The sequence below is a fragment of the Lagenorhynchus albirostris genome, chromosome 12, assembly GCF_949774975.1.
Source record: "Lagenorhynchus albirostris chromosome 12, mLagAlb1.1, whole genome shotgun sequence".
NCBI lineage: Eukaryota > Metazoa > Chordata > Mammalia > Artiodactyla > Delphinidae > Lagenorhynchus > Lagenorhynchus albirostris.
The window spans coordinates 14,947,795-14,975,690 of record NC_083106.1 but is presented as its reverse complement, the minus strand read 5'-3'; the positions used below and the strand labels follow the sequence as shown (position 1 = coordinate 14,975,690).

The 27,896-nt window shown below is 43.4% G+C and overlaps 2 protein-coding genes and 1 non-coding gene across 10 annotated transcripts in view; all 3 read left to right on the top strand.

Annotated features, from left to right (window-relative positions):
- Positions 1–4,173, top strand: part of PLEKHG1 (pleckstrin homology and RhoGEF domain containing G1) — an 87,048-nt gene extending 82,875 nt beyond the window's left edge. The window contains exon 15 of the mRNA XM_060168067.1: positions 2,564–4,173. Coding sequence (XP_060024050.1) covers positions 2,564–3,492 — 929 coding nt within the window. The 3' untranslated portion in view covers positions 3,493–4,173. The remainder of the gene's footprint in view (positions 1–2,563) is intronic.
- A 6,838-nt stretch (positions 4,174–11,011) lies between these two features.
- The window catches only part of MTHFD1L (methylenetetrahydrofolate dehydrogenase (NADP+ dependent) 1 like), a 196,167-nt gene continuing 179,282 nt past the window's right edge, over positions 11,012–27,896 (top strand). For 4 of the 8 annotated variants that reach the window (XM_060168048.1, XM_060168049.1, XM_060168053.1 and 1 more), the window contains exons 1-7: positions 11,012–11,232; positions 15,352–15,436; positions 16,567–16,617; positions 16,723–16,776; positions 20,848–20,972; positions 23,235–23,335; positions 24,754–24,890. In XM_060168048.1, the coding sequence (XP_060024031.1) occupies positions 11,012–11,232; positions 15,352–15,436; positions 16,567–16,617; positions 16,723–16,776; positions 20,848–20,972; positions 23,235–23,335; positions 24,754–24,890 (774 nt within the window). Of the gene's footprint in view, positions 11,233–12,354; positions 12,573–13,730; positions 13,921–15,351; positions 15,437–16,566; positions 16,618–16,722; positions 16,777–20,847; positions 20,973–23,234; positions 23,336–24,753; positions 24,891–27,896 lie in introns of those variants that run through there. The other 4 variants (XM_060168054.1, XM_060168051.1, XM_060168055.1 and 1 more) reach the window with 4 other exon arrangements.
- LOC132530968 (small nucleolar RNA SNORA70) lies at positions 24,093–24,226 on the top strand. The gene has a single exon (XR_009543974.1). It is a non-coding gene; the product is annotated as a small nucleolar RNA SNORA70 (small nucleolar RNA).

The following is a 27,896-nucleotide window of genomic DNA, read 5'->3' as shown; positions in this document are numbered from 1 at the left end:
ATCTAGTTAATAACAGCCATTGCTCTGGAAGCTTGTCTCATGTTCATGTTGGCATCAAGCAAGTTATAGACTCTCTTAGAAGGTCAAGCTGAGACCAAAAAAACAAAAACTTAGATCGGCACAGTATAGTGTCTACTTGCGAGGTACTTTCTATTCCAAATTTATAAATGGTCAACTTTTTATTATCCAAAGATAAACTGTGCCCATTATGAGTTGTCTATAATATATATGTTTACATAGCATTTTACTAAAGGCTGTCTTCCTGCTTCCCCATTTCCTGCTATGCCCAAATCGTACGCTGCCTTTCCACTCTCCGTGGTACAGTCTTGGAGCACATTTATTCTTAACATTATGTTTAGAATAAATGGAGGCAGTCCAAAAATTATCTGGGTAATTAAGTAGTTCTTGAGACCAATTTCTGCCTAGAGCTGTGCTTGGTTTTCTGTGGGGATTGTTCTCCAAGATTAAAAGCTCATGGACTAGATGGAATAATAAACCAGCTTAGATACAATAACTAGCAACACAAGATTGTGTGCAAGCATGCGTACATAACCAATAGCTAAGTATTATGGTGCATATAAGACTTCAGAGAAATCAGTTAGAAAAGGATTCATAGAAGTGATAAAGCTTATAGAGGGTCTTGAGAGGTAAATAGGATTTGATTAAGCAAAGGAAGAAGAAGAGAGTGTGATAAAGAAGAAAAAGGCATGAGAAATACTAGGGCTATTTTGGATAATACATGGTTTCAGATGATCTGGGCCACCATGTTCCAAAGTCAAGAGCTATTTGTTCTTACAAGACTTTACAGTTAAATTTTGATGCTGCAATAGTTTAACTGAATTTTTTTTGATTAGCTCTCACTGCTTTCTCTCAAATTGTCATTTTCTTGGAACTTTGTAGAAGTTCAAAGCCTTTCTGATTCAGCTGTGGGATCAGGCTCAGAGCCACAGTGTAGGTGAGAATGGCTTGGGAAGAACCGTCTTAACTTTGAGGTGGGACTGCTAACCAAAGACAAGCCTAAAGGTCCAGCTACCACTGGTTGGGTTTCATAGTTAACGAAACGTTGTATATTTCAGGATGGCTAACAAGGGCACCTTGGTGTCCATGTAGACTTTCAGTCTCTTAAGGGGTTACCAAATCTTAATTGGTATTGAGAGTCTTTACTATGCCCTTTAAGGAGTAATAGCTCAAGTTTTTGTTACTACAAATTCTAAACTAATAATCTCTGTCCTTCCAAGCAATTTGGACTTGAAAGTCTGAAGGCTCTGAATGAATGTAGGATCTATAATGAGAAGATAAACACTATTTATTCTGATTCTGGGGACTAAGGGGCAAGTAATCTGAGGGGGTTGCAGTTAAAGGGCACACAGAACAACAGCACATTTTTTTCTGTCCCCATAGAAAGCAAACTTGAAAGAAACAGCAGAAACTCAACTAAATATTTAGTTTAAATTCAAGGAATAATTTACTAACAACAGGTTACTAAAAATATGAAGAGGAAAAAATTATAATGTCACTTGCTGGTCATCATATATAGAATAGATGCCCTCTACAGAGACTGCGTAGATGTGGTCTGAGTGATTTATAGGATTCATGGAATTCTTTGATTCTAGGGTGGTCATGTGGATACTGGATTGGGAGGTGGGGGGACACGGCTCTTGAAATTGACATCTCTGGGCTCTCTCTTTTTAATCATTCCTGACCCAAGAGAATTCTCTATCTATATTATGGTTCTGTTAATGTCTTTAGAGATGTCTGTACTCAGAAGTGAAGTAGAGAGGATAGTGGCCTCATAGCTTAATTTGAAGTGGCAATAGCTTTCGTGGAAATAATGGTAAAACCCTGTTCTGCAACCAGTACTAGAGAGCATTAGATTATGGATTGTGTGCACAGGATGGTTCATTCTTAATGTCTTGGAAGCATAGATTTCAGTGCCTGGCTTCTCGGTGATAGGAAAGGAGGTAAGGATCAGTCAGTACATGTGGTTTTGAAGGGAGGACCTCCTGTCAACATCCCGAGACAGTGGCAGTGGAGGGCTGCCTGGAAACAAGAAGTGCGGGAACAGCCACCGGGAGCAGACTCTGCTGGGAGTAGCTGTCCGAGAGCAATCAAGACCGGTGAGGCAGGGGTAGCCATTGCAGGGTGGATTGTGGTCATGCTTCTTTTAATAACTAATTGAGTTATTTTTCATTGACCAGGGTTTAAGTGCTGACTCTTATTTTTATGTTGCCTGTTTTTAGCACTGACACACGATTCCATGCTTGTAAAGAACACTAGAAATTGTCATTACAAACAGGGAACGCTTGTGGACCTGCTGTTGAAATAAATAAAAGAATCCAGAATTAGATCAAGTGAAGTTTTAGGTGGCTTTTTTATTAAACGGGATGATTTTATTCGTTTGTGTTGTTTAGTATTTGATGATTTCTTATCCTCAAACTTAACTTAAAAGTCCTCTCTACCGTTTAAATTTTTTTAATATGTTGCTAGAACGTTCTTAGTTTTTAAATCTTTGCATGTAGAAATGATCCTGTATATATTTATCATTTTAATATTTGCCTTCCAGGTGCCAGGATTGCTGAATATTCCCAACTGTATGACCAGATCGTATTCAGAGAAACCCCCTTTAAGACTCAGAAGGATGGCTGGGCCAGCCCTCAAGACTCCTCCAACCTCAGCTCTGCATCACCTTCCCACACCCAACACGGTAGCGAGGACTGGCTTTTGCATTCAACCTATAGTAATGGAGAGTTAGCAGATTTCTGTCCCCGGCCAGAGCAAGACTTGAAGTCAAAATATCCCACTTTAGAGATCAATACGAAAAGTACCCCAAGACAACTGTCCGCAGCTTGCTCCGTGCCTTCTCTCCAAATCTCTGAGCCTCTGCTGGGCTCCGTGCAGAGACACAGTGTGGTGGTCAGCCAGCCCAACAAAGAGAACTCCTGTCAGGGCCATCTTTACAACTCTCTGGGACGGAAAGGAATCAGTGCTAAATCTCAGCCTTATAACAGGTCCCAGTCATCTTCCTCCATCCTGATAAACAAGTCCTCAGACTCCATCAACTACCCTAGTGAAATGGGAAAGAAACAGCTGCTGTCTTTACACAGAAGTTCAAGGTGGGAGAGTCACCAGGATTTGGTGCCAGGTATCACTGACTCAGGTCAACAGGGCACTGAAAAACACTCAGATCTCACACTCCAGGACTCACAGAAAGTTCTGGTAGTAAATAGAAATTTACCTTTAAGTGCCCAAATAGCTACCCAGAACTATTTTTCCAATTTCAAAGAGACTGAAGGAGATGAAGATGACTATGTGGAGATCAAGTCAGAAGAAGATGAGCCAATAAGCAGCAAACTTGGACCATATCTGACATCATACAATGATTCTGACAAACTGAATGACTATCTCTGGAAGGGGCCACCTCCCAGTCAGCAAAATATTGTCCAGTCTCTAAGGGAAAAATTCCAGTGTCTTAGTTCAAGCAGCTTTGCCTAAGGTTCTTAAGAGTAGCTGCCTGAATTAACTTCTTACTGTGCTCATGAATTAGAGATACTGAGAGATGTTTTGTATGTACCAGATTAGAACAGTTTTGTAATAACCAGAGATGTAAAGTATACTTTCTTTAACAGCACAACTTTTTGAAACAGCTGGCGATCCAGCCAGGATTGTACTGTAGCAAATGTTAGCATCTAACACTGTGTTTTCTGATGTTGATGGTCTTCGTGTTTCATGTAAGTCAATCTTACTTGAAAATTTTAGGCTTTTTTTTTTTTTTAAACATGATGGCCATGGTATTTTTTCCCATATCCTGACAGTTAGTGCCCAGACTTTAAGAAATGCAATAATCATTTCCTATTATCCAGAAGCCACAGGTATACTAGGACTCAAAGGCAGCAAGGAGGACTTTTCACGTTTTTTAAAAAGAAAGGAAACTAAAGCTGTTTAAAGGATTATGCTTACCTCTGACATTCTTGTTAAATTTGTGCCAAGACCCTAGAATAACTTAAACGAGGGATCTCTAATTGGAGTATTGTCTAGGTGCCCATTTTAGGGTTTCTATGCTGGCATTCCTGCATCTAGTTCATTATAAGGCAGAAAATATGTAACTATTGGAAATTAGAATGTATCATGACCAATTTTCTATAAGTAAAAATCCTTCCCTGTCTTCCTGAACAAGGCCTGGAGAATGTGCTGCTCGTCACTTATTTTACATTTCATGGGGTTAAATGAATGATTCCCTTAATGGTTTAAAACCAAGTGCAAGAAAATGCAAATTGACTTATTAGAAAAGATGGGTTGACATCTGGGTACAACTTGATTATCTCATTATATGACAGTTGGGCACTACTTTTTGTGCCTGTTTCTAATCAACACGAAGTAAACCATAAACTAAAATAAAGCAAAGCGCTTTAAAGCTACTCTTCCCAGAGCAGTTTTTCAGATGTCCTTTCATGAATTTTATACTCAGCCAGATGACCTGGTCCCAGCCTTGAGAATTTTATTGACTGTAGTGAAATTTATTTTCTAATCCAGACATAAAAAGGGGGTCTTGTCTCATTGTTTGGGGGCATATAGAAGAGCAGAATCTTTGGTTACTAAATTCTGACTCATCACGTCTTTTAAGTTGTAATTATGGTCTTTAAATAGTGGTTCATTGTGATATTATGTACTAATACAACTCTTTATGGAAGGAAACAAAAACAAAAGCAAGACCTTGTGAGTAAAACACAAAATTAAAGAAGCTAAAGAGAAAAATGAAGGCAGATTTATGGCCACTTTATAAAAATATTTTACTGAAGACTCCAATCAATGTAACAAGGATGTTTTCTCAAACAGTGGCTTTCGCATTCTCACTTTAAGCCATTTTACATTCTGTGGCCTCTTCCCCACTCTCTCAGTTTTCATCTTAGAAGATATGATAATCTGTGTAGGGAAAGGGGATCTGGGCTTTTCATTTAAAGACAAGCAATGATATTGATTTGAATCAGTGACATCTACCATAATTCTTTTTCTCTCTTTAAGTGCTATGCCTCTTTTTCTTAAAAACATAAAATGTGACTATCCTTATTTTATACACAGGTACCTAAGGCATTCGTTTTCCTTTTTAAGTAACAAAAAATAACCTAATTTTCTTCTTTCTCCATACTGTACTTGCTTCTTGTAGCTTAGAAAACAAAGTCCATATTGACGAGCATTGTTTTGGAACCATTCCTTCTTTCATTGCCCTCCTTTAAACATGGTATGAGTTTTCAAGAATAAGCAGTATCAGAAAAGAGAAGCACCGTAACTGAGTATAGATTCTCAGACTTGCTAGAGGTATTTGTAAGGGCGTTTACAAAACAAAGTTACCTGACTTTTCTTGTCCCGGGAATGCAGTTTCCCACTTCTCTGCTTTTTGGTTTGTAAGACCCAAATTCTGTATTATCCATGTTGCTGTGGTGTCTTCCTCTCAGAAATTATTAATTCTCCACACCAATGTCCTGTTGCACGACTTTGATGTCACTTATAGGAAGACACCCTGCTGCACGGAGGCTGCTGTCATACTGTATAAAATGTCTGTATGGTTGTCTTTAGGTTCTAGGACAAATCTGCAGTTCTATACATCCGTTCTGTCAGCCAGGATACAGATTTTGAGATCTGTGTGTATATATATAATCAAGTTCGTATTTTCCCTCAAAGTTATTCAATGAGTGCTTTTGTTTAAAATAGTTTCTTCGGGAGGTGGGGTAGGGATGTATATAATTGGGGGAAAAGAGTTATATGTACTTAAATGGATGTCAAGTTCTTACTAGGTCTCTGTACTGAAGGTTCAATTTTTTTTTTATAAGTTCACTTTTCACCTACACTATTCTTTGTGCAAAAAAAACCCCCAGAAAAACAAACAAAGAAAAAACCATGCATCTAGGAAAACATAGTTTAAATACTGTATATATGACAATGAAAGTAATGCTCATTATTTAATAAAGTTTGTAAAGTACAAAGTAAAATACAGTGTGAATTAATGTGTTAATTCTAGAAAGATCAAGATTTTGCTGAACTATACTCAGTTATAATACTTTGCCTTATGAGCTGTGCAGAAAATGGTTCAGGGTAGAATTCCCTGGCGGTCCAGTGGTTAGACCAGTGGACTCAGAGCTTCCACTGCAGGGTGCACAGATTCAATCCCTGGTCAGAAAACTAAAATCCCACAAGCTGAGCAGCATGGCCAAAAAAAAAAAAAGAAAATGGTTCAGGGTAGTGATGATATACCATGTTTCAGTGGCCTTGTGACTGACCATTTTCTGTATCTTTTGATTACTTTTCAAATATTGAATTTAGCCTGGGATTATCATACCCTTCTCTGAAATTCCCCTTAGACCGAGTGCCTTTCCAGGTAACTGGTTTTGATGGTGTGAGGTCATAGAGTAGTCTGACTTGCAGCTGTGGGGTTAAAGTCAGGTGAGGTGGAGGGGAAGAGCCCAGAATGCTGAAGTTTTTTTGGTGCCAAAAGACAAACTTGCCCACTTTACTCTGGTGGTGCAAGCCCACGGGCAAAGCTCACTTTGTGTATCTGTGAAAAAGAACAAAGCTTGATTTTCCGGACAATAGCTTATTCACGATGCATCATACAATAGGAAAGGAAGGGAAGCAGTTCCACTTCATTAGTTCTAAAACCATGTCTATTCAGCTCAAACGTAAAAGAACAGGGCTTGGACAGTAAGTAAATCATCCGCTCTACGGGGCAAACACAAGCCCCCAAATATTCTATTGTGTGTATGGCAAGGTATGGCTCTCCATGTAAGCATCACAAGACCATGGGTAAGCAGATTCCTTCTTGTATAGACTAGTTAAATCAGAGGCTGTAAACTGGTGACCCAGAGTCTGAATCTGGTTTATACAGTTTTAAAAAGGTTTAACATGAAAATTCAGATTTCCGCCTTAAAAAAAAATTATTAGATCTAGCCTGTTTGGGGCTGGCTTCTGATGAGGTGACTCCGAGATCTGATGAGGTGACTCCAAGATCTGAGGATGGAATTTAAAGGTGAAAATCATCCTGTAAGCCAATAGGGTAGCAGATCCCTGGAGAAAGAAACAGGCGAGGAAGCCATTTTGGGCCTAAGCCATTCTGGGAGCTCAGCCTGGCCAAAAACGCTCTCCTTGAACAGGTCTCAGTACTTAATGATCTCAAGGGAAACAAAAGAACAAACTTATTAGGCAAGAGAAGTAAAAACAGCAAAGTCCTTATCAGTTGTAAGGATTCCCAGTTCTCTTTCAATGGTAAAGATTAGCCTGAAGCCTCAACTACCTGAAGCCCTGAACATAAGATGACGTTGTCGCGCTAGCTTTCTACCTGTTGGTCTTGCCAGTTTTCCCCATTTTCAGACTTGTGCACCTCCATCCTCCCAAATCTTAGCCAGCATAATATTTCTAGACACAAAACAATCCAACCTTCTACAAAGTCCTCCAAATCTGTCTCTGCCTTTACAGGATCTGCTCCCTTGCCTGCGTGACCCTCCCACTACCATCCAGGAGAAAACCTGCCAGGTCCTCAACACTCAGCTCAAAAATCACTATTACGAACTGTGGAGGGTCTGGGATTTTACTCAGCTTGCACGCTAACGAGTTAGCTTGCCTCTGTATCAGAGGTCGTGATCACTCCCGGCAGGATAGGCAGCGTGAAAGCATTGGTTTCCCTTGCTTCTCCAGGCCCCCGGGGGCCTGCAGAGCATCCCAGGTATGTGCTACACGCACACAGTGGGTTGGTTTCACAGCTGAGGAATACTGGATTTAGGAATCTTTTATCTTAAAGAGCTACTGGCAAACCTGCCCAATCTTTGACCCTGGAAGGAGGCATTATCTTTACACTGTGGGCAGCAAACATACCTGCCCTCTGCCCTGGAGGGAAACACTATTTTCCAAGGTCGTTTGTTATGCAAATATCCTTTCAACACTAGCCCAGAACAAGACCCATTGATACAAGACAGGAAGAGATGCAAAATGCAGGAAACCCATTGAGAGTGTCTCAGAACAATCACATTGTTACCCCAAAATTGGGTTCCCCTCTTGGTGGGTGTCAAGCTAAAAGACACAACCATGCCAAAGGTCCGGAGAAGGATTTATTACTTGCAACAAGTAAGGAGAACACCAGGGATCTTAGGCAAAGCAGTGTCTCCCCTAACAGCAAAGTTGGGGAACTGTTTAAGCTAAGGGTACATGCATATTCATGAAGGGGCTTGAGCAAGAGAATTCAGCATAGAATTGGGGCAAAGGTCAACAGAGGCCAAGCTTTAGTTGACTGAAGTCAGAAAAGGTCAACATCATCATCCTTTAGGATCCAATTGATCTGTTGGAAGCTTCTTGTGACTCTCCAGGTCTAGGAAGGTGTTTCTTAACACTTATAACTCTCTGAACCTTTAGGCTTTATAGCTTTCCATCAACATGCCTGTGTTCTACTATACAGTTCTGCACAGTAAACCTGACACCCTGACACCCGAGCTTGTGTCTGTCTTGTTCAAAGTTGATTCCTTCACCACATGCCTAGCATAGAGGCTAGTATAGAGCAAATGCACTCTCACTCTCTCTATATACCTATAAATATCATATTAACTTCAGATATATATATTCCTTATTCTGGAAACAAACTTTCTTTGACCTATGTCCAAGTGTCATCTCAAAGTGCACTGAAATTATATCCACTAGGGAAAGAATGTGAGTTAATGCATTTTTAAGGGCTTCAACACAATAGAGCCCTTTCTCCCAGGGTAGTTGACTTTTCCTAAGTAAACCAATATATATTGGAGTTTGGGATAAACAGATTCAGACGTATCTATCTCCAAATGAGATCCTGACACTTCCCCATGAAACAAACCTGGGAATATGAAAGATCCGAAGTTTTCTTCCATAAATCTTTCTCCCTTTCCTATCCTCTCCTACAAGTGTGTATTATGAGTGTGTAAGAACCCAAATAGCTCTCATCTGGAATGACTTCAGGGTGGGGCCCAAGAGGCAGTTGAAGGTGAGCAGAGGACAGAGGCCTCCATGGTCATCCACGTGAGGACCTGAACAGGTTGAGTAAAATACTTTAACTGGCTTGTTCAGCACAGGCATTTGCTGTCCTAGACCTTAAAGTGATTTCTTAAAATTACATATAAGATCGCAGTTAGTCATATCATAATGGGACAGACCATCGTTGACCATCAGCGTCAACACCTAAAATTTTTTAAGATTAGAAAGTATGTTAATTCAGTTAAAAAAAACCAGAAAACAAAAAATCTACATGGTTTCTAGGTGAACTTTATTATACTTTTTCTTTTTGGCCTGCTGCACAGCTTGCGGGGATCTGAGTTCCCCAACCAGGGATTGAACCCAGGCTCCGCCTTGGCAGTGAAAGCGCCAATTCCTAACCACTGGACCGCCAGGGAATTCCCTATTATACTTTAATGTGAGATCTAATTAAAAGAGAGTATCGCTTTAAAGGTGTGGATTGCCGTAAGCTTTTGGTGACGACTGAAAACAGCCTCCAAAGTGCCTTCTTCAAGATGGCTCTGTAGCACATCTATATGGCCTGAGTCATTTCCATATTACGGATTCCAGTAACAAATTAGTTTTGGTGGCTCACCCTTCCCAATCAATTTAGCTTAGGTGTACAGTTTTAAACTTGATCTTTTCTATTCAAACCTTTCTTCCATACAGAATAGTGCATGAAGTGTTGGGAAGTCTTCTTTGGGGCCTGCTGTGCCATGCTGAGCCGTGCAATTCACAAAAATGCCACACTTTTCCATGCAATTCAGTATGATCGGAAGGGTTGCCTTTTTATATGAAGTTGTGGCTGTGTTGTTTATTCTCCACTTCCCTGTGCTATTTCTTCTCCACTTAACATTTTTAGCAGTTATAAATTTTCTGAGAACTGCTTCTGCAAAAGGTTACAGGTAAATATTGCCACCACAGGTGTGGCCCCAACTGACCTTCCTATCCCTCCCCCAGCACATAGAAAGCCTTCAACACACAGTTACTGAACAAGCGAATGAAAGAATGTTATTTCTCACACCAAAACTGGAAACAATACAAACAACATCAGGAAAAGGTAAAATAAATTATGGTCTATCCACAATATAGATTAGGTTATAATATATAGCCACTATAAGTCATGATTTCGAGTACTATCCCTTCCCAATTTCATGAAAACAGATATAGCAAGTGAAGAAGAGACCTATATAATATAATATGGTCACAATCTTGTAATACAAGTTAAAATAAAATTAAGAGATCAAAATTAACAGTTATGACTTGGCAATAGTATTGTGGGTGATTTTATTTTTTACTTTATGCTTTTCTCTATATACATTATAAATAAACAGTATATATATTTGAAAAACACACTCAGCTCCAGCATCAGATCCTCTGGTGTTTTCTCTGATGCTCCTCCGTAAACAGTTAAGCATTTCATTTTCATCACCTCAGAAAACAACCCTGTACCTATCAACTCTAACCTCCAATCCCTCTATTTCCCCTGCCCCCAGCCATAAGCAAACCCTAAACCAATTGCCCTTCCAGGAAGCAAACTGCCACCCGAGGGCAGGATGTTATTGGCATCCTAGGCGGAGCAAGAAGGAACTGTCTCAGGGCAGGAAGGGAGCCCCATGCTCACGCCCCACCCTCCTCTGATTTTTAACCCTAGCCAAATTTCGAGTCTGTGTTTGCAAGTGCCAGAAAGTGCCGGTCCCTGACGTCCAGGCAACTCGAACAGCAGCCCCGCGCCCCACAGGCGCCCACCTTCCCAACGTCACGGCCACTGAGCGCAGTGCCCCCTAGGGGCTCCTCTCCGCTGAGGAAGAATAGCCAGGACCTTCCTGCCGCTGGCCCGTTACCGGCCGGGTCCGGTTCTCCCGCCTGGCGCCCGCCCCGCCACCCGCAGGAGGGACGTGAGCCGCTGCGTCTCTGAGCTCAGCCGCCGCATCTCCGCGTCGCGGGAGAACCCGCGGCCTCCCGCTTCCGCCGCCTCGCCGCGTCCCCGCTGCGCCGCCCGCGCCTCGCCATGAGCGCGCGCCTGCCGCTCGTCCTGCGCCAGCTCGGCCGCCTGCAGCCCCCCGGCCCGCCGCGCCGCCTCCGAGAGCTTTGTCTCGCCAGCAGCAGCGGGGTCGGCGGATGTGGCGGCGGGGAGGGCCTGCTCGGGCAGCGGCGGCTGCGGGACACCCAGGCCGGGAGCAGCCGGGGCCCGGGCAGCCGGGCGCCCCCAGCGCGGGACTCGATCGTCCGGTGAGTGTCCGGCGCTCGCCGCCGCCCAAGTCCCCGGCGGCCGGGCGAGACCCAGGAGGTGGGGCGGCCGGAGCTCTCGAGTCTCGGCCGGGCCCCGGGGGCCTCCGTGGGGGCTTCGCTGAGCACAGGGTCGCGAGTGTTTGGTGCCAACTTTTAGGGGTGACGGCAGCTGGTGGGGGGCAGCGCGGGCACCGGGAGGGAGGGCTGGCCGCGCCGGAGGACGGAGACTCTTGGGGCCGGCCCAGGTCGGAGGGTCGGGGGTCGGGAGGGCGTGGGCATCCGCGGCGGGTGCTGCGCAGCTCAGAGCGCGCGCCTCGCTCCACGTGCACCTCCCGCCGCCTGCTCTGATGCCGGGCGCGGCCTGGGCAGGAAAGGGGCGGCGCGGCGAGGGCTGGAGCCCCGAGGGGGAGGGGCGCCCGCTCCCGCCACGCCAGCCCGGCCGCCCGCCTGCTGGTCTGATCCGGCGTGGTGGCCGGGGCGCTGCGGGCCCGCGGGGCTGCGGCAGGGGCGCCCCGGGCCCAGCGATCGGCGCCCGTCTGCGCAGGGGCTCCGCCTTCGGGACGCTGGCTGCGGGCGGCGTACAGTGACCAAGGTGAGGTCTGCGCTTCCAAAACGCCGCAGCCTCCTGCGCGTGGGAGGGCTGCGGCCCGGCCCACCCAGTGACGCGCGGAGGGCTGCCGGAGAAGTCGGGGCCGTCTCGTTCCCAGCATCGCTGCACGTTGGGCACGGAATCCCCAGCTCAGCCTTATTTCCAAAGTTATTTCCCGAGCGAGAGGCGAACTCTGCCTGGGAGCCCCGGGCCGGCCTTCCGCTGTCCCCACCGGAGACGTTCGCGGGTCCCCCTCCACCCCCGTACCCACCCCCCTTGATCCTCACACACACCCTAGCCGCTTCTCCTAGCCCTTCGGTGGGAGCGAGGGGAAGTAGAGCCTTGTCTGAGTGAAGCGCTCCGGACATGCCTGGGGGTCGCGGGAAAGCCCTTTCTTCCCTTCCCTAACTAGAATTCCTAGTTCCAGGATGCCATGTTACGGAGCGAGCTCTTCACGTCCGTCCGCTGACATCCTCTTCTGTTTTCCTTCTAGCCTTCATTCTGAAAATGAATTTACCTTTTTACTCCCTCTGTTTACAAGGCGCTTCATGATGTGGCCTGTGACTCCAAGGACTCTTCAGTTTACCTTGTCTTCTCTCCGGACGTCGCGGTTAGGTCTCTTCCGGTCATTAGATTTTAAGCAGTGTACAGCTGAGCTCATCTTAAGGGGTTGTTACCAAACCGAACTGGGGTATCCTCGCCAGATGTGCAGCACACCCAGTCTACTGACACCGGGTTGTGACGTAGGCAGGTACAGTGTTTGTTGCAGGGTACCAAGCAGGGGAGTAAGGGACGCCTCAGATCCACTCCACTCCAACTTGGTCTTTGAGATAGAGGTTTTGGGGGTTTTTTGTTTGTTTGCCGAGCTACGGGGCATGTGGGATCTTCCCCGACCAGGGGTCGAACTGGTGCCCTCTGCGTTGGGAGCGGGGAGTCAACCGCTGGACCACCAGGGAAGTCCAACATTTCTTAATTGTGGTTTCGGCAGTCGGGATGTCTCTGGTTTATGCTTCTCTAGACGGGTGGTCCTTGGCCAGATGTCTGTTAGCTCATTTTGCCCTGGAGAAACAGCTTGAGATTGTAGTTAGTGAAGATATCTACGATAGCAATTTTAGTATATTAACGATGTTACCAACAACAGCAATTTTAGTCATCTGACTCTGGTTGATTATTGCTCATTTAGCACAGGATTAAGGGGACGAGAAAAGGAATAAAGTTTTGGATAGAGAGATTAATCAGAAACTGGATAAGAGGTTTTAGGGGGATTTGGTTTCAGGGTAAAGGTCCAAAGACAGTATAGGATGCAGAAGTCGCCTTCCAACTAGAAGTTGAGGAGGCAACTTTTCTCACCCAGGGCAGAAAAATCTCTGATGAAAAACATCTATGCTACTTTCTAGACTTCCTGAGCCTGGTAACTCCTTGCTTGCTTTGCTTGGCACTGTAAGAATGATGGAAGAATAAGGAATAACCCCAAAGAATGAAACGTCACACATGTGGCAAGTTGTGGGGGAATTAGCCAACTTTATGAGCAGAGTTGGTGACGGGTGTCAGCTTCTACGGTCGTGTGCCCTTCATGCTGTTGAGGGGTAGGTGCTACAAGTGTTTCTGGGAAAATTGCTTTTGGAAGGAGTGTTTTTAGCGTTCAGGTGTAGCTTTGAGGCACAGAACAACACTGTACAATTATAAGAACAAAGGTAGAGTCCTTGTAGTACACCTGCTCTACAGATGAGGAAACGGGTTCCTTAGTGGCTCAGTGAATTGCCCACGCTAGTCAACCAGAGGCCTGATTTCCACTGAGTGCTTCAGGGCCACCCAGACTCCTCGTTGAAGACACACATTCCCAGGCCTCACCCAGATTTAAGGAGTCCGACTTTCTGGGCTGAGTCACAAAGCCTTTCTCTTTACCAAGCTTTCCAGATGACCCGTATACACATTGCCAAGAACCACTTGGGACCCGCACTCCAGTGCCTTCCCACACTAGCCAGAAATGAGGACCCAGTATGGCCCAAATTAGCAGCCAAGAAAGGCAGAGAACCTGCATACGGCATGTGGTCCTCAGCCGCATGTTGTTGGACAGAAGATTCTTGCTCGTTTATAAGGTGATTTGTGAACTTTCACATATAGTCTGGTTTATCAACACAACAATACAATTGTTTCACTGGGAGTCAAGTTGCTTTATCCCAAGTGTTTAAAAACAAACCAAAACCTTCCTGGGTTGTAGACAGCTGCATGCCCATTTACTCTATGTCTTCTAGCCCAGCTGACTGTGGGAAGGCTCATCCTGGTTGAGTTTTGAAGCCTTTAAACGTTTTCTGAGCACCCTTCTCTCCTCATCCACCTACAAGAGCAGTGTCTGCCAGTTACATTCGTCAAATTCTTCTCTAAAACTGGGAGGAGTTTTGCCCCTGGCCATTCTGCCTTGTCCCTTTGCTCATGGCCATTTATTGCTGATGGGATCTGGCTGGAAGTTCCCCTTGCATTTTTTGAAAGCTGTTGTGCATGCAAGACCCTGATGGAGACAAGAGATGATACTTAGAGGTGGTCTTAAGCACTGAAGCTTGGGTACTGCCTTGGCTAAGCCTTTTGTCTATTATTGTGAGAGGAAAAAGAGCCAACTTTCTTTTTTTAATTTTTTATTTAATATTTTTAATTAAAATTTTTTATTGAAATATAGTTGATTTACAATGTTGTGTTCCAGGTATACAGCAAAGTGGTTCAGTTATACATAATTGTCTATATGTATATAGATAGATATATCTTTTTTAGATTCTTTTCCATTATAGGCTGTTACAAGATACTGAATATAGTTCCCTGTGCTATATAGTAGGTCCTTGTTGTTTGTCTATTTTATATATAGTAACGTGTATCTGTTAATCCCAAACTCCTAATTTATCCCTCCCCCCCTTCCCCTTTGGTAACCATAAGATTGTTTTCTATGTCTGTGGGTCTGTTTCTGTTTTGTAAATAAGTTCATTTGTAAGAGCCAACATTTTTTTTTTAATACATTTATTTATTTATTTATTTTTGGCTGCATTGGGTCTTAGTTGCACACAGGCTTTCTCTAGTTGCAGCGAGCAGGGGCTGCTCTTAGTTGCGGTGTGCGGGCTTCTCATTGTGGTGGCTTCTCTTGTTGCAGAGCACAGGCTCTAGGCGCGCGGGCTCAGTAGTTGCGGCACACGGGCTCAGAAGCTGTGGCTCGCGGGCTCTAGAGCGCAGGCTCAGTAGTTGTGGCGCACAGGCTTAGTTGCACCGCGGCATGTGGGATCTTCCCAGACCAGGGCTCAAACCCGTGACCCGTGCATTGGCAGGCGGATTCTTAACCACTGCGCCATGGGGGAAGCTCTACGCCAGGTATTTCATGATTGTTCTCCTCCCCCTCCCTCCACCCTTTCCACACTTAGAGGAGCCTGTCCTCATGCTGTCTAATTAGTTTCATTTAGAGTAGAAAACCTTCTAAGAAAATGTGTTGTATCCATCCTTTCTAGTCATTAACCTAGACCTGACTATGTTGTTTTTCTTTCTCAATGCAGAGACATCATTCAGAATTCGAAAGAAGTTCTGAGTTTATTGCAAGGAAAAAACCCTGCCTTTAAGCCGGTTCTTGCTATTATTCAGGTAAGCTAAGAATGTGGTTCTGTCTTGCTATTTTAGGATGTCTTTTAATTTAGAAGACAACTGTACACAGGTGACCAGCTGCATTTCTTGTCACAGAAGTCCCACTCGGGCTTCGGGGATGGAGGAGAAAGCTCATGTGGAAATGTTGTCACTTCCCCCTTTATCTGGTCATTTTGCCGCTTCAGGATTACAGGTTAGGTACCACTCTGTCTGAGTCTGTCTCCTTTTGGTGCAGATAGCTTCCGGAGGTCAGGAGGTAGGTACTCATGTAAGTTGCATTACACAGGATATAATGTGGTCCATTATAAATGCTGATCGGATGTGATTTGAGTGGGATGGGAAAAAACATTCCACTTTGTTTCTGTGGAAGACAGATGCTTGCTGAGACGTGGTATTTGGTGATCTTACTACTCAGTCTTTTCAAGCCTGCCATGAGTCTGAAGGGCCAAAAGCCATGGCATGGCAGGACTTGGGAGTTCCACGTCTGTGTTCTAGCCATGGCCCCTTCATTGCCAGCTTCAGTTGGCACAACCAGGTGACGCAGGTGCAGGGAAGTGGTGCGCTGAGCCGAGCCTGTAAGGTCACACAGCCCAGCAGTTGAGCTGCCTCTGTGGTTTTAGGTGCACGCTTAATGCATCAGAGTAGCAGCCTCTAGTTTCATCAGCGCTGTCATTTCGAGACTGGAGAGCTATGCTCAAGTCACTCTGGGGCCTGCGTTCTTTGGGGTCTGTTTCCTCGCCCCCTACAAAGATAAGCAAGTGAGAAGAGTGGAAAGAAAAGCGAAACAAGAGCCTGGCCTCCAGGAATTCTGCTCATTGGTAGCTTTTCACCCAAGGGCACCCGTCTTAGGTGTCCTCACTTAGAAAGGAATGCTGCCTATGCGGCTGTAATACGCCCTATGAGGAGTATTATTTTCAAAAGTGATATATCTTAAAGCCTGAGAAATTGACATGTTGATAAATGCCAGCCCTTAGTCCCCTTTTATGAGCAATAAGATTCTTTTTCTGCATTTCCCTATCATCTTTGTAGTCAGATAATGTATAATCACAGAATTAGTCTTTGTATTGTTTTGTACCTTTTCAAGGTATCTTTATGTTGTTACGTTCCCCTTCTTGCTCTCCTTTCCCAAGGCAGGTGATGATAACTTGATGCAGGAAGTAAACCAGAATTTGGCTGAGGAGGTAAGGATTGTTGATTTTTTGAATGATTTTAAAACTTCATTTTAATTTTCGGGTGATAGATTCATTTTCTCTCCGTGACAAAATCGCCCTATGCTCTCTTTGCAGGCTGGTCTGAACATCACTCACATCTGTCTTCCTGCAGATAGCAGTGAAGATGAGGTAATACAGCAGCACACTTAACCCTTATTTTGTGTTCCTCTCCAGTCCTAACAGACCTCTTAACATCTCTTAGTTGTGGTCAGAACTGAACAAGCCTTTTCTTAGGGCTGAACTTTTAGAGGGAATAGTTCATTTTTCCCACTAGTGTAGATGCCCCTTGATCTATCTGTCCTTTACCATGTTTCTTTTTTTTTAATTGAAGTATAGTTGATTTATAATGTATTAGTTTCTGGTGTATAACAAAGTGACTCAGTTATACATATACATTTATGTATTCTTTTCCATTATGGTTTATTACCATACCGAATATAGTTCCCTGTGCTATACAGTATGACCTTGTTGTTATCTCCTTACCATGTGTTTCTGTTGATGATGTGACCTATGATGTGGTGACTTTGGTTGTGTTTCTTCAGCTGTAGCAACAGCATCGTCTAGTGGAAATTATCAGTGTCTGGAGGACTAGTTCTGGTTTGCAGTGTCCTGACAGGTTGTTTGACCTTGCTTGGACCATTCTTTGGTTTCTCTGGGTCTCAGTTGCCCTGTCGATAAAATAAAGGAGAAGATATTTTTCAGGCTAACCTTGTGTGAATCCTTCAGTGGTGTTTTGGGGCAGCTGATGAAAATCCACCATAGGGGGGCTTCCCTGGTGGCGCAGTGGTTGAGAGTCCGCCTGCCGATGCAGGGGACACGGGTTCGTGCCCCGGTCCGGGAAGATCCCCCATGCCGCGGAGCGGCTGCGCCCGTGAGCCATGGCCGCTGAGCCTGCGCGTCCGGAGCCTGTGCTCCGCAATGGGAGAGGCCACAACAGGGAGAGGCCCATGTACCACAAAAAAAAAAAAAAAGAGAAAAACCACCATAGGGTTCTTTTGTTGCTACTATATGTGCTTTAGTTGTTTCCACCAGCAGGGAAGACCAGTCCTCTTAAGTGTCATCTCAAGCATGGGAGAAGCAGTCACCTCTATAAGTAGGGCCTAGGAAACTGGACCATGGGCCATCCTGGTGTCTGCTCCTTCTATGGCTAGGTTTTCTTCAGACTGGCTGTGGCAGTGATGAAAACCTTAAGTAATCTGGAATAACACAGAAGTTTTTTGTATGTGAATAAAGTTTAGCAGTAGGCAGTCCCCGGCTGCTGTGGTGGCGTCACTGAGTCGTTAGGAACTCAGGGGCTCCCTGGATCTTGCTGCGCTGTGGTCTTTGTTGTGCTGCCTCATCCAGGATGGCAGATTCAGCGCTACAGGTCACATCCACATTCCAGCCGGTGTCAAAGAGAAAATAAATCCAGTCTCAGTGAGGAGAGACATAATCTGAAAGGATTATTGCAAGGTGGGGAAAGGGACTGCACACTCTGCCTGTAAGCTCGACACACCTTTGAGAGGTAAGCAAAAGGCTTCTCTTCTATAGGGAGGAAAGAACCCAGTGTGAGAACAGTGGGATGAAAGGGTGGCTTGATGGGAGAGCAGATTAGAGAATGTTTTACCCCAGGCCAGCCTATTCTCCCGGGGAGGTTGGGTGGTGGTAGAGCTGTTGGCCAATCAGACCGAGGGTAGGTCAAAGGTTAGGAACCGGGGGGAAGGGAAGAAGCTTACCCAGAGTTCGGTTAACAGACATTTTGTGCCGATGGATCAGTGGAGACCAGCAGTTCAAGTAAATCATTTATGAACAAAGAATAGAACTTTGTGGGGTCTGAAGACTACGGAGCATTGGATGGTCGTGTCAGAATCATATGGGGAAGGTGGTTCTTTGCAGTCCGCAAAGGATGGGGGCATTTCTTAACCATCCCTGTTTTCCAGGATCACAGGGCTTAGTTCAACAAGTTCTTATCACCAGCAAGAAAAAGGAAGGACAAAGACCAAAGTCAGGATCCCAGTCTTTCTCCTGAAAGCCACAGTTCTGCTTCCATTCCACTGGCCTGAACCTAATTGCTTGCCCTTTTTGCAAGGGAGGCGAGAAATGTGGTCTTTATACCAAGTGGCCCGAGATCATTTCTAGCACAGCTAAAAATTAAGAGTTCATTACTAAGAAAGAACAGAAATTGGATATTGGGCAAACAGTTTCTACCACACTTGCCATTGTCAGATATTACCAATACTGACACCTGTCCTACCAGTACTAACAGAATGCAGAGAAAGTTGTTTTCCCTTTGCAAAGGACACTCATTTTCTGCAGTAGAATTTGCATGTTCTTAGATTGTTTTGCCGCTGGTATTGATAGCCCTTGACTTTTTTTCCCCCTTTGGCTTATTTAATTTTTTTCATTCAAATTTTTTTTTCCAGTTTTTCACAGTATTTTTTAAAAATTCTTATTGGAGTATAGTTGCTTTACAATACTGTGTTAGTTTCTACTGTACAGCAAAGTGAATCAGCTGTATGTATACGTATATCTCCTCTTTTTTTGAATTTCCTTCTCCTTTAGGTTCCCCTTGGCTTATTTTTTTGACAAGGAGTCACTTATTCACTCTTTTTCTTTGAAATTCTGATAAATGGGAATTTATATGATGGCGTTATTATGTTGGAAAAGAGTAAGGATCTTAATTTATTAAGATTTTGTTGTCGTTGTTACCTCTAACTACGTTGGAGGTAACAGTAGGACCCTCACTTCATTCTGGCTGGGCTCTGTGTATAGATGCCACCCCGTCTGACCACCCCCTACCCGCCATCACTCCATATCAATTTCAGAGATTATACTATTATTATTGTTATTTTTTTTGTAATTTTATTTATTTATTTATTTGGCTGCATTGGGTCTTTGTTGCGGTGCACGGGCTTTCTCTCTAGTTGCAGCGAGCGGGGGCTACGCTTTGTTGCGGTGCACGGGCTTCTCATTGCTATGGCTTCTCTTGCTGTGGAGCACGGGCCCTAAGCAAGTGGGCTTCAGTAGTTGCAGCACACGGGCTCAGTAGTTGTGTCTCACAGGCTCTAGAGCGCAGGCTCAGTAGTTGTGGTGCACGGGCTTAGTTACTCAGAGGCATGTGGGATCTTCCTGGACCAGGGATTGAACCCGTGTCCCCTGCATTGGCAGGCAGATTCTTAACCACTGTGCCACCAGGGAAGTCCCTGTTGTTGTTGTTATTGGTCTTGTCTTCTCTACTAGAATATAAGCTCCATGAGGGCAGATATTTTTTACAACTGTATTTCCTTTACTCAGAACTGGTACAAGGTAGATATTCAAAACATTCAACATTTGTTGAATGAATGACAGAATGATGAATAGTAAACAAAATTTTCTTTCTGAGTTTTCTGAATATATCAAATAGCTTTTTCTTCTCTTACCAGGTAGAAATACCATCATGATTTTTGCTAGATAGTCAAACAGAAATGGTAAACCAACACTTCTCATAGTGAGATCCATATCTACGAGCTAGAATCTCTCTTAGTTATCAACAAGTAACATTGCTAAGTGAAATCCTGGCGTAAAATAGAGGTAAACAGGCCAGAGCATTGCTTATTTAAAGACATACGTGGCCATTCAGTAGCGATTATATTAGCTTCCCAAACTGCTTTGGTCTTTTTCATAAACAGCAAATTATTTTAGTGTTTCCTGTAAAATGGAGCTATCTATGCTTGGAGGTTTTCCGTCATAAGCCTTTGGAAATGCTTTCTACATGCCATTCTGGTCCAGAGAACAGGAGGGCCTCAGTGTCATGATTAGTAAGCTTTGGTTAAGCACAGTGTGCTTGAAACACAGGCTTCTCTGGGCCAGGTTGGAATGCCCGAGGTTCCTGAGTCCTGGCCTCCCTGAAAGTTGGCATTGCACTGGGCTCAGATCTGATTGTGGACAGGGAATTGTCTTTTGCTGATCTCAGCTTTATTAACTGTTCAACTTTGGTTTTGTTTTGTTCTGTTCTGGCAGAGAATAGAGCGATAAGAAGGACTTGAAGTCACTAAAAAGTCAGCCAAGCTTTTATAAACGTGGTTAGAGGGAACGTAGACTTCTTCATTCTGCTTTACACCAGGTCTTCAACAAGGAGAAAAAAGAAACTAAAACAGATGCATTTTTATGAATCTATTTTTGACATAAAGCGTCTGTTCTTGGGTCTTATTTTTGCAAAACTGACTTTAGTTTTCACTTTAGATTATAGATGAGATCCTGAAGATTAATGAAGACACCAGAATACATGGCCTTGCCCTTCAGATCTCCGAGACCTCATTTAGCAACAAAATCCTCAATGCCTTGAAACCAGAAAAAGATGTGGATGGGTGAGAACATAGAAAAGAAAACAATCGACTCATTGCTAAACTAGTTTTTCTACTGTGAATTCCTTAGAATTCTGCTCTTTCAACTATGTCAGTAATTGAGCCATGAATGAAATCATTCTAAATATTTCAGGAGGTGGAGGGCTTGTAAAATTATGCTTAAGGAAGTACGTATTTGAGAAAATACACTTGCCCTTTTGTAGTGCTTGGGTGCCATTTTGGCCAAATCATACTCATTTGAGAAGCTCCTGTCTGACCTACAGAGTCCTTAGCCAGCTCTCCTCTTCTAATAGCTTTTCCTTTTCCTTAATAATTCTCCCAAACGAGAGAAAAAACCCAGGGACCTGCTTCACCACAGTAGCACATTCTGCCGTAGTCCCAGGCCAGCGGAGGAAAACAGAGCAAGCACTTACATTCATAACGTGAGGTTTTATTTGAAATTTGAGGGAAAAACTGTGAATATCAGGTGCTCTGATATTGGTCTTAGACTCATGTCATGATGTAAGCTTCATGGGACAGGGAATACTGACCATCCATATGGGAGTTCATGATGTTTCCTGGAAGTTAAAAACCTCATCTTCCTACATGGAAATAAGAAATGTTTGTATCGTGGCCAGAAAGAACGTGATATATTTAGCATTCCAGGGTCATAAGCAAATTTATAACGTTAGTCTTGTAGGGACTGGATTGAGTGACCAGCACCTCACTGGCATACCCATGTTCCCCCATTATCCTAGCCTTCTCTTGTGACTTAGGGCAGACTCAAACATGGGTAGAAGATTGTCATGAAAATCTCCGATCCTATAGCAGACAAACCATAAAGGGGGAAGAGGCTCTAATCAATTAGAAAACATCCAGAATCCTAGGGTATCAAGATGTAGTTTCCAGTCTTTCATAAAAAGAGAGAATTATGAAAAGTTTTCCAAGTATCTCTATTTTGTTACCAACCTGTATTGAGACCATCAATTTAAGCTAAATAGTTAGGGACTATTTTGTCCTTGGTTTGACCGAGGAACACAGAAGGCATTGAAAGGACATGGTCCCTCATTTTTTTCCTTGATTTCCTTAAGGAGATAGGTACTGATGTCGAGTGGGGATCAGACCTTGAATCCAAGTCTTGTTAGGTCACCCCTGATTTCTAGGATTGGTTCTGGACTTTGATATTGATGGAGATGTAAATTTCCTCAGGATAAAGTGGCTGCAGGACCACAGCATTGCACACATCCAGGGCCACCATTCCATGTCGTCCATTGAACAGAGCTCCCTAGCATTGTGCAGTGAAGCCCCACGTGGCCTCCAGCTGCGGTCCTGCTGTCCAGGCAGAACCAGAACGCCCAGCGTCGTCCTGACTCCTAGGGACCACGTTGGAGTTGCCTGAGGGGCTGCGCTAGAAGCTAATGACCTCTATTCCTGCTCACTCTTTCATTTCTATTTAATAATTTAATATATCCTACCTATCTGTCGATGAAAATTCAATTAACGATCAAGTTAAGAAGGAAGAAAGGGAATTTTATTCAAGCCAAACCAGGGATTATAACCCAGGAAGCAGGTTCTCAGGAAGCTCTGAGAACTGTTCCGCCTGTTAGAAGTCGAAGGCACAGTCATATACATCTTTGAGAGAAAGGATCGAACATCAAAATGACATACTGATGTTTTACGTAAAGTTCACCAAGGACACATAGTCCAGGTCAGCATGTACAGAGCGAGCAGCAAGTCACCATGACCCCCTACAGAGCTGGGAAAGAACACTGGTCTTTTAAGAAGTTACACCGCTAGTGTCAGAAGAAAAAAATAAGCAGGGATTCTCATCTTTGAAGAGCTCTGGTTAATGGTTTTTTTTTTGCGGTACGCGGGCCTCTCACTGCTGTGGCCTCTCCCGTTGCGGAGCACAGGCTCCGGATGCACAGGCTCAGCGGCCATGGCTCACGGGCGCAGCCGCTCCGCGGCATGTGGGATCTTCCCGGACCGGGGCACGAACCCGTGTCCCCTGCATCGGCAGGCGGACTCTCAACCACTGCGCCACCAGGGAAGCCCTGGTTAATGTTTAACCAAGATACACACTGCACATGAGGGAGGGAAGAGGCCCAAACAACCACGCAGAGAGAATTTTATATTTAATTTTTTCTTGTCCTGCCTTAAAAGATAAATTGTATTTCATCGTATCAAATATTGACTTGGTTGTTATTTGGGATTAATTCATGTGGATTACAGATGAGTGAGTTTTGGCCAAGCTTGACTTACTTGTTCTCTTATTTTTGGATTCAGAGTAACGGATGTAAACCTGGGGAAGTTGGTACGTGGGGACGCCCATGAGTGTTTTGTTTCACCTGTGGCCAGAGCTGTAATTGAACTTCTTGAAAAGTCAGGTATGATGCTCCTTCAGAAGTGTTGCTATTTTCTATTTTTTGTTATTTATGTGAGTTTTTAGTAAGAATTTGCTTCTGGAAGATACTTATTGAAACACAGAAGCGATACTCAGTGTCAGCTTTATTTTTCTCATCTTTTAGGAGATATAAATGACTGGCAAATTTCTCTAATAAAGATTAGCTGTATTATAATTTTAAAGAGAAATTGGTAAAGATGAATGATTAACCTGTGTTTTCTCAGTTTCTCTTACGAAACCTTCAAAATAACCACAATGAAAAATGTTTCAAGTTTCAGCTCATATCTGTCAATATGTAAACCTAGATAAGTTTTATATTTAAAACTTAAATGAAGAAGCTGTCAGATATAGTTTCGGGTATAGAAACCTAGATTAAGATCTATCAGTGAGCAGTATCTCTTTCAGTAATCAGTATTTAATTTTTTCTGTACACCAGCTTGAGTGAAAAGGAGACAGTGCCCCTCCCCTACACCCAAACATGAAATGATTGAACAAAAATTCCAAAATATATGCCAAAGTTCTATTAGAAGATTAACTTTCAAGATATACCTTTAGGACATTAGCCATTAAGCTCAAGTCTCTGAAATAATCCGTATAGACAGTGTTTTTCCATCACATGGATAATTAGAATGATGATTCTAGGTCACTCTACCATAAAGTTTGCAAAGAAGGAATAAGTTATGGCTTATAGTCATTGTAGGTTTGGTACTCAGAGGGCCAAGTTTTCAAAGGCGATTTTTTTGCAGCCTATTAAGCCAACCCTGCTCTTTTCCCCGTGGGAGCCCAGTGTGCAATGGTTGCAAACAGCAGCCTCCTTGGTAGTGTGTGCAGCCTCTTGCCTGTATGGGTTGCCCTCAGGGACTTCGAGACAGCCCTTTCCAGTGGACGTTCATGTCTGCCATGCTGTCCCCAGTCTGGGCTCCAGACAGGTATGTGCGGTGCCTTTGGAAAGCCCCGGGGCACAGTGGCCTGGGTCCACATTGGCCAAATCGTAATGCCCATCCGCGCCAAGCTGCCGAACAAGGAATATGTGATTGAGGCCCTGCACAGGCCGAGTTCAAGTTCCCTGGCCACCAGAAGATTCGCATCTCCAAGAAGTGGGGATTTACTAAGTTTAATGTGGATGAATATGAAAACATGGTGGTAGAAAAGTGGCTCATCCCAGATAGCTGTGGGATCAAATACATCCCTAATCGTGGCCCCTTGGACAAATGGCAAGCCCTTCACTCATGAGAGCATTGGTGCTGTCCCCTCCTTAATCACGCCCACCAATAAATGCTGCTTTCCTGTCCAAAAATTAAATTAAATTAAAATAAAAGCTATTTTTCCTTACATTAAAGCTGTATGGGAGGAAGACTTTGAAGTTTTGATTATAATACTGAATTTCCATTTGGTGGGTAGGTGTCAAATTAGATGGAAAGAAGATCTTGGTAATAGGAGCCCATGGGTCTTTGGAAGCCACCCTGCAATGCCTGTTCCAGAGAAAAGGGTCCATGACGATGAGCTCCCAGTGGAAAACACCTCAGCTTCAAAGCAAGGTAAGCATCTTTCATGGTGGAAACATATCCTTCAGTGTCTATATTAGAAAAGGAGGACTGAAATGCATAGGCTGATCGTTTAACATAAAAAGTTAGAGAAAGAACAGCGGAAAATCTCAAAGGATGAAAACAAAAGAGCAGAGATTACTGAAATAGAAAACAAATATGTAATATGAGAGGTTATCAGCAAAGCCGAAAGATAGTTCTTGGAAAAGTCTAGTAAAATAGACACACCACTAGCCAAAGTAATTAAGACAAAAAGAGAACACCAGCAATGTTAGGAACAAACAAGGGGACATAACCACAGAAGCAAAAATTATTTTTTAAAAAGGAGAATATGAACAACTTTATGTTGATAAATTTGAAAAATTGTATGGAATGAAAACTTTCCTAGAAACTGTGACTTACAAAACGGATTCAAGTAAAATTGAGTAGTCTTATATATAATTGAAGACATTGAATCAGTCTACCCAGCAAACAAGCAAACAAAAAAAGGCACTAGGTCGTTTTATAAATGAGTTACCACAGGAAAGAACATTTTCTCTGGAGAATAGAAAAAGAACATTTCCTAACTCATTGTATGAGTGCCCAGTGCAGACAATGACAAGATGATAAGGGATAATTACAGGCCAATTTCACCTATAACATAGATGAAATAATCGTTAGCAAAATAGAAAACCAAATCCAGTATCCCATTGGGACTATCATAGGATTGCAGGGGGGTCTGACATTAAAATCTGTTAAAATGTATTAATGTAATTTACCACATTATCAGATTAAAAACTATACTGTCACCATAGTAGATGCAGAAAAGTCACTAGATAAAATCTAATATTCATCATGATTTTTTCCTGAGAAAAACATTAGACTAGGAATTTAAGGAAATTCCTTAACAAGATAAAACATCTATAAAAACTTAGAGTGAAAAATCTCATTTAACAGTGACATATTAGAAACATTTTCTTAAATTAGGAAAGACAAGGGCGCCTGTTATTAGTACTCCTAACCAGCATTGTGTGGGAATTCCTAGACAATGCAGTAATATGAAGAAAGAAAGGAAGAAAATTCATAATGATCGGAAAGGAAGACACCAAACTGTCATCAATCCTGGGTAATATGATTACATAAAAAGTCCAAAAGAACCTATTAAAATATCAGAATTAGTAAGAGTTCATCTGGGTTCTTGGATATAAGATCAACATGCAAAAATCAATTGCATTTCTAAACACTACTCCCCACAGTTAGAAAATTAATTTTTAAAGAAATACAGTTTATGATAACAATGAGAATATAAGGTATCTAGGAATATATTTAACAAAAGTTATTTCTGACCTTTTGAAAGAAATTATATAATCTTGACGAATGTCATTAAGAAGACCCAATTAAAAGCAGAGATACCATATTCATGGATAAGAAGACTCATCTTTTTTTTTTCTTTAATTAATTAATTAATTTTATTTATTTATTTTTGGCTGCACTGGGTCTTCCTTGCTGCGTGCGTGCTTCCTCTAGTTGCGGAGAGCAGGGGCTACTCTTCGTTGCGGTGCGCGGGCTTCTCATTGCGGTGGCTTCTCTTGTTGCGGAGCATGGGCTCTAGGCACGTGGGCTTCCGTAGTTGTGGCTCACGGGCTCTAGAGCGCAGGCTCAGTAGTTGTGGCGCATGGGCTTCATTGCTCCGTGGCATGTGGGAACTTCCCGGACCAGGGCTTGAACCCATATCCCCTGCATCGGCAGGTGGATTCATAACCACTGCGCCACCAGGGAAGCCCAATAAGACTCGTCTTAAAGATACTAATTCTCCCCAAATCAATCTATAAATTAGAATCAGAATCCTGACGTAGGGCTTTCCTGGTGGCGCAGTGGTCGAGAGTCCGCCTGCCGATGCAGGGGACGCGCGTTCGTGCCCCGGTCTGGGAGGATCCCACATGCCGCGGAGCGGCTGGGCCCGTGAGCTGTGGCCGCTGAGCCTGCGCGTCCGGGGTCTGTGCTTTGCAACGGGAGGCCACAGCAGTGAGAGGCCCTCATACTGCAAGAAAAAAAAAAAAAGAACTCTGACATAATATTATTGTGTGGATGTTGACAAGCTGATTCCATTTACATGGAAGCACAAGGACAAAAACAAGACAGTTTTGAAGAAAACTAAAGCTGTAAATATCAACAAGAAAGAATTTTTAAAAACAGCATTCATTGGAAAAAAGCACATTGCAGAAGGCTGCATTTCATCTAACACCATTTATATAGGGTTTTAAATCAGTACCACGTATATATTTTTAGGGCTCCATACATATGAAGTAAAAGTATAAAGAAAGGAGTAGAAACTGTGAACCAGATCAGGAAAACCATGACAGGACAAAGATGTGCAGGTAGGTAAGAGGAGACTAGGGGACCTTCACTTGTGTTGGTCATGCCTTTCCTTCAACTAGCCAATGGGCGGGATGTCCAGGTGTGTTATGTTATTCTTTTACATTTCCATGTCTGAAATAGTTAATAAAGTTTTTAATTTCAAAAACTGACAATGAATTTCACAGATTTCAAGCAAAGTGAAGTTAGATTAAAAGCGCATTAAGTACAATAAATTACTAAAATCTAAAAATACATGGTCTTCACTTTGCAGCGTGAGGATGGAAACCAACAAGTTGTAGTCCTGTCCAGGGGAGACGGGCCTCTCGACTGAGATTTGTAATTTTTCAGTGGCAGGTGGATCTGATGTACATAATTCCTTTTGTTTTAAAATAGCCCAGCAACATGGTCTTGCAATTAAACTCAAACCTATGTGCATTTTTAGCGGTCACCACGTGGTGGCAGCCTATTCAAGAAAATTCAAGGACAATGTTTCATACTTCATAGAGGCCAGGATTTTAGGTTGGGAAGCTTAGTAGAAGAGGACAGTAAACTTGCCCTGAACTGAACAGCTGTGACGAAAAAGAGAAAAATGCCTTCATTGGCAATTCAGTGTTTTCACAGCTGTCACAGATACTTTTGCTAGTTGTATCTGTATTTTTGAAC